The sequence below is a fragment of the Octodon degus genome, unplaced genomic scaffold (genome assembly GCF_000260255.1).
Source record: "Octodon degus isolate 3935 unplaced genomic scaffold, OctDeg1.0 scaffold00045, whole genome shotgun sequence".
Lineage (NCBI taxonomy): Eukaryota > Metazoa > Chordata > Mammalia > Rodentia > Octodontidae > Octodon > Octodon degus.
The window spans coordinates 3302293-3312371 of NW_004524621.1; the positions used below are offsets into that span (position 1 = coordinate 3302293).

The 10079-nt window shown below is 47.2% G+C and overlaps 1 protein-coding gene across 2 annotated transcripts in view; it reads right to left on the reverse strand.

Annotated features, from left to right (window-relative positions):
• Positions 1-3750: 3750 nt before the first annotated feature.
• The window catches only part of Ndufv3 (NADH:ubiquinone oxidoreductase subunit V3), an 11787-nt gene continuing 5458 nt past the window's right edge, over positions 3751-10079 (reverse strand). Inside the window, exons 3-4 of one of the 2 annotated variants that reach the window (XM_023716067.1) lie at positions 6815-7855; positions 3751-4123 (exon numbers count right to left, since the gene is read on the reverse strand). In XM_023716067.1, coding sequence (XP_023571835.1) covers positions 3960-4123; positions 6815-7855 — 1205 coding nt within the window. In that variant the 3' untranslated portion in view covers positions 3751-3959. The remainder of the gene's footprint in view (positions 4124-6814; positions 7856-10079) is intronic. The other variant, XM_004631783.2, reaches the window with a different exon arrangement.

Genomic DNA, 10079 nt, shown 5'->3' on the forward strand with positions numbered 1-10079 from the left:
TTGGGTTCAATAACCAGGGCCGTAAAAACCAACACAGACACTCCACCGTCGTAGCCAAGTTCTCATGGCCTTGCCTCAACCTCAGTGCCTCTTAAATTATGCTGCCCTGCCACATTTAGAGCCCTTCACCCCCTTCCTTTGGCTTCAGCACTGGTATCTGAGTGGCTTTGCACACCACAGGCTGGGAGGGCCACTGCGCAGGGCTCCTGAGGCCCCTGCACCGTCCTAGCTTCAGGCTCATCTCGCCACAGTTTGCCTTTCCCAGTTTGGACTCCTGTCATCTTGCTGGTTGCTGTATTGTGGCTTTCCTGGACCTCCCCTCTGGGACACATACTTAACCAGGTGTACTATCCTATAACTATCTTTGTTTTTTAAGTTTAAATTTTTTTTTTTTTTGGAGTGGGGGCTACAGGGTCTTGCTACACAGCTCAGACTCATAGTGATCCTCCTGTCTCAGCCTCTCCAGTGCTGAGATACAGGTGTGCACCACCACACCCAGTTTTTGTGGCCAGCACGGCATGCACAGGGTTCTGGGGCCAGTATGGTATGCAATACCGGGGATCAAAACCTGTGTCCTTGTGCTTGATAGGCAGGTACTTACACCGCTGAGCTATCTCCCCAGCCTTAAATTTTAATTTTTATGAGTCAATGTTTGTAGTCCATGTTTACATGTATTGTGGGAAGCTGCTGTGTGTGCATAACACATCTTAATCCTGTTTATGTTCCCTTTCCATCCCTTCTCCTTTCTCCATCTCTTGGTCCTCTTCCCTTTTGCAAAAGATTGAGCTTCCTACTTTCTCTTATCTTTTATTTTGCTTTTCATTTGTACTTTGGGTTTCTCAGATAAAAGAAACCATGTGATATTTAAGCTTATGAGTCTGATTTATTTCACACAACATTATGGTCCCAGGTGCACTCATTTTCCCACAAAGGACTCGAGTTTATTTTCAGGGCAGAGTGGAGCTCCACTGTAGACCATTCTGTATCCATTCATCTGTGTTTTTGTTTTTTGAGACAGAATACAGACATTAGTTCTTCTGAAAAGTCTCTGTTCATTTTGCCCATGTTTTCACTAGCCTTTTTACCATGGGAGGATCTAAATTTTTGAAAGTTTTTTTTTTAACTATTGGGTCGACAGGGTCTCACTACGTAGATCAGACTCATAGTGATCCTCCTGTTTTCAGCCTTCCAATTGCTGTGATTACAGGCACGTGCCACCATGCCCAGTCTAATTTTTGAAAGTTTTATATATTCTAGACACTAATCCTTGGTCTGAGGAGTAGCTGGCAAATTATGTTCCCATTCTGTAAGTGCCCTGATCACCTTTAAACCCTTGGCCATAGTATCTAACAGATAGAAGGCATTTGATAGAAGGGCCTCTTCCAGACTTTCTGAGCCTTTGTGGAATAAAAATGAGAGCAGCAAGGGTGGGGAGCCCAGGAGGGAGGGCTGCTAACTGCAGGCGCAGGCGCAGTGCCTACCCCGCATGCCCAGGCAGCTCTTCTGACCCAAACTCCAGCCTCACACAAGCCGCACATGTGCTCCCTTTATGCAGGCTGAGGATGCTCTCATGCTTTGAAAGGGGTATGAAGAGAGAAGAGTGCTCAGGGGTTGCAGGGCTGAACACTTCCTATGCAGCCTGGAGCAGACAGTGCCCCTGCTCTGTCAGGCCTCATCACTCCAGCACCATCTCTTCCTCACTCACTTCAGTTGGGGGTAGGTGCAGGCTCTGCAGCACAAATGCATCTCGCACACTTGCTGCCCTGTGCTGGACTCCTTGGAGGCACTGGGATTGCACTCTTGTCTAGCTTTGGAAAAGGAGATAGATGAAGACCACACATCAGTGAACACAAAGCTTCCAGGCATGTGGCATACATCTCTAATCCCAGCACTTTGGGGCTGAGGCAGGAGGATCACTGTGAATCTGAGGCGAGCTTGGGCTACACAGTGGATTCCAGGCCTGTCTCAACTACACAGCAAGACCCTGTCTCAAAAACAAACAAGCAAACAAAACAAAAAACACAGAGTCCATGCTCGCTGAAGAATTTGAAAGGCTGCCTGCCCACTTATTTTCTAGCCACCTGGACACATCGGGGGGATCCCATCTGAGGCACAGGCTGCAGCAACAACCTGCTCTTGTCCAAGATTGGTATTAGGGATGAGGGCCAATGCCTAAAAATGCCCAGGTTCAGGTGACAGAAAAATGATACAAGGAGGTAAAACAATGACCTACTGTTATGTGTGGCACACTGGTTTAAAAACCTAGGACAAAAGCAATGCCAATATTCATACTGTGATTTGCTGCATCAGTTTCAGAAATCCATCTTAAGGAAATGAAACAAAACACAAGGTAATTATGGTCACACAGCTGCATCTGGTTGCACTCTTTACAATAAACAGATCCCAGACACCAAGGTCACCAGCCAGCAGATGGCACCCAGGAGGCATAGGAGATGCAGCAGGGCCTGGCAGAGCTTCCTATCTCTCAGCCTTTACAAGGCACAGGAGAGCAAGCCAACATCTGGAGGCCTAGGCCCGTTCATTCTGAGGAAGAGTTCAGGTCTCAGGCCTCATCTCTAAACCCTGTGTGAATATATATATATATATATATATATATATTTTTTTTTTTTTTCCTTTCTTTTTAAGACAGGGTCTCACTATGCACCTCAGGTTGGTAATGAGCTTACTTTGCAGCCCAGGATGGTCTAAAACTTGCAACGATCCTCCTGCCTCCTACTGAGTAGTGGGATTACAGGTGTGTGCCACCAGGCCTAGCCTAACCTGTACAAATCGATTCCTACTCGTCTCAATCCTGCAGCTGCCATGAGGACTCCCCAGGTATCAGAAGCCAGCTATGGAAAGCAAAGGAATTGTGATCAGCTGTGCTGGATGTGCACCACCTGCAGCACATGTCACATCCACCCACTGCTGCTGCCGGGAGAGGTGGGCAGCGTTGTAGACCCATGGCCAGTGTAGCTTTTCGTAACCTCTACTCCACTTCATTTTTGGTAATGTGGTTTCACACTAAATTGCTTTCATACTAAAAGATGTGATTAGAAGGGTCTTGCTGAGCTGCTAAGCCTCTTGGGTGGTTACTGAATTGAGGCTATCACTGCATTATTTTTCATCTGGTATTCTCAGGCTAAGCCTTAGAAATGTAGGACTATAGAAAATCAAATCCAAACTCACTAATGTGCTGTATTGAGTTGGCTGGGGGCAGAATGGAGGCCAAAGACCAGAATGTAAAGGAAAGAAACCTGGAGAAGCCCCAAAGTTGTGAAGGAAAACAAAGCAAAACATGGGGCAGACTCCAGGCCCTGGCTCGCTGCGCCTGGTGACAGGGACATGTCTCTTAGTCCTTGCCCATACCGCTCCTCACAGGTGATGGCTACCAAGGCTCTGGGTGACACAGGTGCACCCATGGCCCTGTGAGCATGGCCAGGTTCCTGCCGGGGGTGAGCTCCTTGGCCAGCCACAGGCCAGCCCAAGCCCCGAGGACACAGCAGTCCCGCAAGGTACAAAACAGTCATCTGTTCTCACTGTGCCATGGAAGACTGCCCCCACTAGAGCTCTTCACACAGCACTAGAGTCAAGGACTCACCCTGCCGGCCACCTTGATCAAAGGTGGATTCTTGTACACACAGGTGTCCTCAGTGTACACTATGTATGAACAAGGGCTCAGCAGAGTTATGAATGTACCACTTGCCAGAAGAGTGTGAGGGAAGCCAATGACACAGGTTGGACACTGACTCTGGAGTAATGTTATTTTATTTTTTTTTGGTTCGAGACAAGGTCACATTATATAGTTCAATCTGGTCTTGAAATTACTACGTTGACCTGGAACTCAGGGTGATCCTCCTGCCTCAGCCTCCCGAGTATTGGGATTATAAGAGTGCGTCACCACACCCAGCTTGGAGCAGTTTGCAAGCAGGAACAGGGTGGAGAGAAGCTGAGGAAGTTTAGTGCCGTGGGGACTCCCGTCCAGATGAGGGCTGCGGCAGCCTGAACTTCGAGAGGTCCAGGTTCAGGTCCAGGAAGGTGTATGTGCTGTAGTCGTGGTGCTGCAGGTTCTTGTAAGTGGTATTATCAAATGGCTCAGTGGGAATGGGGGCCGGGGCAGACTCTGCAGAGGGGAGAACAGAGAGCTTTTTCAGACCTATGCACACCCAGCCCTGTCCCAACAGTCCCCAAACCCTACCTGCTACCTCCAGCCCACCTAACTAGGAAGGAAAGCCCAGGAAGGTCGCCATCGCTGCCAGAGCTAAACAAAGGCATTAGCTGAAAAGCTACTCTAAACCTATGGCCTTAGATGAAGTTACTACATGACCACCTACAACAAAGCTATCTGGGACTCTGCGGAATGTTCTCCTGGCCCTAACTCTGGCCCTGAGAGGTCTGGAGGTTACACAGCTCCTACTGGAGGCGGACCCTGAAGTTCTACTGCGTTCTGGTAATGAAACACGAACATCCTCACATCCCATCCTGGACAGTTTAAAAATACTTAGACCTGTCATGGAAGGTCTTTCAGGCCACAGAGAGATTCACAGGTAGAAGGACTGCTGACGTGTCTATGCCAGAAATAAGCCATGTACAGAAGAGCATTTTTAAAAGCAGGAGCCAAGCATGCCTCTTAAGTCTCCAACACAAGAGAAGTAGACAAATCCCTGACTGTGGTAACAACAGTTAAGGGGAACTAGAAATGACATGTATGGTTTTGGTTGAACTTTTTTTTTTTTTTTTAAAATTTTTGAAAAAACGTTGCTACCTTCAGATTCATAGACAAAGATATTTAGTTTTTCTTTCAATGCAAAAAAATTAAAAGCCATATACCCAAGCCCTTGGTAGATTTAAAGCAAGTGTGGGTACAAGCCAAAGGAACACTGCTGTGTGGTGTGTGCCACCTGATGACAGAGGCTGCAAGGAAAGCATGCGAGGTGCAGGCTGGTCAGGTCCCTATGACCCCAAACTCTTGAACATGGGTCCTACGAGCTGTCTCATTGTCTACTGATCCTTCACAGAAACAACTTCAGCACATTCCCACCCTCCGGATCAACACTAAAAGCTGTTTTTATTCTTTCGCCATGTTAAACAGAAACCTGAAAACCTCTTGCCAACCCTATCAAGCTCAACACCTCAACGTGGTAAGGGCACCTTCAGAGTGGGCTGTGTACCCACAGCTGGCACAGGAAAGGTGGGAACCGAGGCAGATGGGCTTGGGTCTTCACAAGCCTTCTAAGGCAAAACCAGCGCTTGAAAAAAAAAAGCAGGGTGGTTGCTTTCTTTTGTGGTACTGAGATGGAACCCAGGACCCTGCTTACGCTCAGCTCCTCCCCAGCTGTGAGCATTTGTTTCTTCAGAAAGGCCTGCGATCCAAGTCTCAAGACCTGTATTTCTATTCTGAGGGTTCTGGCAGGCCTGTTCACTTGAGAGAAGGGCAGAAAACGGCAGCATGAAGGACAGGTCCGGAGGAGTCTGGCAGTTTTGCATATTAATGAAAGAAGGAGCAAATGGCAAGAGAAGCAAGCACATAAATTCTGTTGATATCACGTAACTGGTAACAACCCTGCATCAGATAATACAAATTAGGGCAAAAAGAGGCTTTAGGGGCCCGGGGAGATGGCTCAGTAGAATAAGTGCTTGCCTGGCAAGCGCAAGGGTCTGAGTTCAATCCCTGGTTGGGGGGGCGGGGGGAGGCTTTAGAAAGAACAAAGAAGCCAGGTGTAGTGGCAGACCCCATCTCCCAGCACTTAGGACGTGGAAGCAGGAGGCCCCAGCCTAGGATAGAGCAAGGCTTCATTTCTAAAAAGGACAAACAAAAGAATGAAGAGCAGGCACAGGGAGGAGGCTTTGTTAGTGAGGATATATTGTAAAGAGATATGGAGGAGCTACAAATTCTAAAATTAAAGACTTCCCATTTATGTTTTGCTGTGACCTATCTAGAGCACTTGAGAAAATGTATCAGGATAGGAATTCAGTTTCCTTAAAAGGCCAGTTGAGGACATCACTCTTGAAAAATACAGCTGCCCACTGTCTTCCAGGTAAAGAAATGTTGGCTACCTCTGTGAGGCACTCACTGCGTCAGCACCCCCCATGGACTTTCTCTCCTTGACAAAGATGCTACAAGGGGTCACCCAAGTGTCACCCTTCTGGGCTGGGCTTTGCCTCTTGTAGCTAAACAGGGACTTCCCCCTTCCCCTCCTCTGAAAAAGCATGGGCAGGCCAGGGAGATGGCTCAGTGGAATAAGTGCTTCCCTGGCAAGCACAATGGCCTGAGTTCAATCCCTGGTTCCGCAAAAAAAAAAAAAAAAAAAAGGCATGGGCAGCTAAGGTGGTGCATTGCAGAGTGGTGATGTTAAACTGCCAGGTTCCAAAAATGATACTAAGCCCGGCATGCTGGCACATGCCTTAACCCCAGCACTCAGGAGGCTGAAGCAGGAGGATCGCTTTGCGTTCAAGGCCAACCTGGGCTACACAGTGAGTTTTAGATTAGCTTGAACTACATAGCGAGACCCTGTCCCAAAAAACCAAAACAAACAAAAACACCTGAGAATATACTGGTTAAGAGCGGTGAAGTGCATGATCAAGGGCAGAAGCTTTCATTCCAAAAGAAAGCTGAGAATGTTTTAGGGTTTTGCAGGTAGATGTGTCCTGTCATAGCAAGTATACCCTATTCAGCTGGGACAGCCTTAGAAGACATTTCCAGTGCACAGCCTGGTTATGGCTATGCTTCCTTCTATGTACACAGAAATTCAAAGGTTCTTAGGATCTAGCTGCCACCCCAGGACAGGAGGAGTGGAACCAAGGCAAGATGTACCCTGTGTGTCACCCAGGGCCTGGAGGGGTGGGGCTGCATCCTCCTTGGGCTTCAGGCCTGCTGGCTGCACCTCTTCCTCCTGTACAGGGACTGGACTCCAGCTTCTTGTGGTCCCCTGATTTTCCACGATCTCCTTCTGGGCCTCTGAGTGTTCTCCTCCTATCTGTTTCCCAACCATTTTTTCTTGGACCCAGGGAGAAGCCAGCTTTCCGCCAGGCTCTGGACCTTGGGGACCAGGGCATGTAGCCTCCTGGGTCCCCAGCATGGGGGATGAACCATCTCCTGGCCACGTGGACAGCTTGGCCTCTGCAGAGTCAGGTGAGATTCCTTCCACTCCCAGGGGCTTCCAGCTCCCTTTTGCCAGTTCATTCGGCCTGTGAGTTTTCTGTGACTGCTCTTCCTTCATACTCTGCTTCAAAACCTCTCCCTTGGCTTGGGATCTGGGCATTGTACGTTCTGTTGTGACCTCTCCTCTGCCCTCTAAAGGCTTGGTGGGGCTTCTTTTCTTCTTCGGCTGAGAGGCCCTTTCTGGGTAGGTAACATCTGTGTGTGGTTTCTGTACCTCATTCTTTTCTTTTGCAGATGCTGGGACTCTAGGGGTTCTGTTCTCAGAGGGCTGGATGGCCTCTGGGCTTGGAGATCTTCCCTGGCCTTTGCTCCCCACTTGGGGACCAGCTTCTGGGATGCCACTTTCCTCATCAGACTCAGAGTCTGAGGAGCTGGATGAGGAGGAAGATGAGGATGAGGATGTGGATGAATCATCTGTCACCTTGGGGGCATCCTGATGAGCTGCTGCGCCCTCACCCTGCACTCTGAATGGAGCTGGAGCCTTGTCAGGAAACGCTACCAAAGTCTTTCTTGCCAGTGCTTTTGGGAGCCCTTCCTTCGTGAGCAGCTTGCGGCCACTGGGCTGAGCACCAGCTACCACCCCGCCTCTGCTCCCAGCTGCTGAGGAAGAAGCTGGTGGAGGAGAGCTGGGGGGCACCACAGCTGCAGGGTGGGTGGTTAGTAGCTTGCCCCTCTCCTTTGGTTCCTCTACATCTGGGAAATGGCATAAAGAGGAACATTATTTGCAATACTTCATAAAACAACTTTAAACCATTAGACATCTTATGGACACTGCATTGCATACCAATGCATTATTTAATGACATCAAAGTAAGAACCCTAAGCCCAGTTCCAGGAAAACTTCCCAAGTGAAGGCCAAGCCACTTGGGTGGGCTGATAGTGAGAAGTGGCAATGCTTTCCTTTGTAGCTGAAATTTTTGTTTTATGTTTTTGAGCCAGGGTCTTGCTATACAGTTCAGGTTGGCTGTGAGCTTACTTTGTAGCCCAGGCTGATCTTGAACTCGTAACAATCCTCCTGTCTCAGCCTCCTGAGTGCTGGGATTACAGGTATATGCCACCACACCCAGAAGTAGCTGAAAATTTTAAAGATGGAAAGTTTTTTTTTAATTATTATTATTTGATTTATTTATTTATTTTTGTGGAACCGGGGATTGAACTCAGACCCTTGCACTTACCAGGGAAGTGCTTATTCTACTGAGCCATCTCCCCAACCCCGAAAGTTTTTTTTAAATAACCAACAGCAGCCTAGCACTTGGGAGGCCAAGGCAGGATGATAATCTTGAGTTCAAAGCCTACCTAGCAAGACCCTCTCTAAAAAACAAAAAGAAACTAGAAGGAACACATTTCCTCCAGTTTTTATACTGATGGTTTCATTGATAATAACTTTTTAAAACTACTTCACCAAATTCAAGATAAACTGAGGCCGAGGAGATGGCTCAGTAGAATAAGTGCTTCCCTGGCAAGCGCAAGGGTCTGAGTTCAATCCCTGGTTCTGCAAAAAAAAAAAAAAAAAAAAAGATAAACTGTAACAGATATTTTATAGTAAATACTTAAGTCATACAATTTACTGAATTCCTAAAATCACCAAACTATTTGGTGCTTTTCAAGTTTTTATTTTTATTTTATTTTTTTATGTATTTGGTACAAGGTCTCACTATGCAGCTTGGACTCTTAGTGATCCTCCTGTTTTAAGCCTCCCCAGCATTGGGCTTATAGGCATGTGCTGCCACGCCTGGACTCATTTACAGTCTCAGTACGGGGGGGTGGGGGAGACAGTGTGGCCCAAGTTTTTTGAGGGTGCCAGGAATTGAGCTCAGGACCTTGCCCTTGCCAGGCAGGCACTGGGCCACTAAGCTATATTCTTGGCCCCCATAGCTATTCAAAAGGTTTAGGGCTTGCCTGGTAGACCACCAATAACCTGGATTGGGCTTAGGGTAGGTGTGTGTGCAACAGAGAGACAGGGTAATGCAGTTCCTATAAAAGGAAGAAAAGTCTTTCAAAATCTCACAGCTCATTTGGTGATTTCTTCAGCCAATTAAACAAAAGTACTTATCAAAAAGGTCCAAAATAGTTTAATATCATACATATTACTGGAAACAGACCTTAAACTGAAAAAAAGAAAAAAAGTGCTACTGTCACTATGTAGGCTTTGAACTCACTATGTAGCCCAGGATAGCCTTAAACTCATAGCAAGTCTCCTGGCTCAGCCTCCCAAGTAGTGGGATTACAGGCGTGAGACACCATGCTTGGTCCATCTTAATATCCCATAATCACTTATGAAAAAAATGAAATCAAAGGTCTCCCTATGCAGTTCAAGCTGGTCTTGAGCTCACTCTGTAGCTCAGGCTGGTCTTGAACGCACAATGATCCTCTTGCCTCGGCCTCCTGAGTGCAGGATTATAGGCTTATGCCACCATGTCCAGCTTCAAATAACATACTGCTCAGAGCTAAATTTCATTACATTTCCTTAGGTATTAATAAATCTTTTCCAACATTAGGAGAAAAATAGGTCAAGTTTTTTGTTTTTTTTTTTTTTAAATAAGTGCTTTTTCTTAAATAAATTCAACATTTCAAATCTAAAGCAAAAAGTTGAAAAATGTAACAGATAAACAGATGCTACACAGAACATCTCATTCTCCTGGCCCAAAGTAAAACTTGTCTTCCCACTCCCCATCCCACAGCACCACACAGAATCCTAGGTGTTTTCTGAGGCTAGAACTCATGATGACAGACTGAAAGGACACAGCTGAAGAAAAGTGAGCAGCAACAGCTCATCGGAAGCACCTGAGGCAGGGAAACACACTGCAAGAAGCAAAGGCCAGGGGCTGGAGAGATGGCTCAGTGGTCTAAAGCACCTACTTAGAACAAGCTTAGCAAAGCACAGGGACCGCGGTTCAATCCCCCAGCACCACATGCCA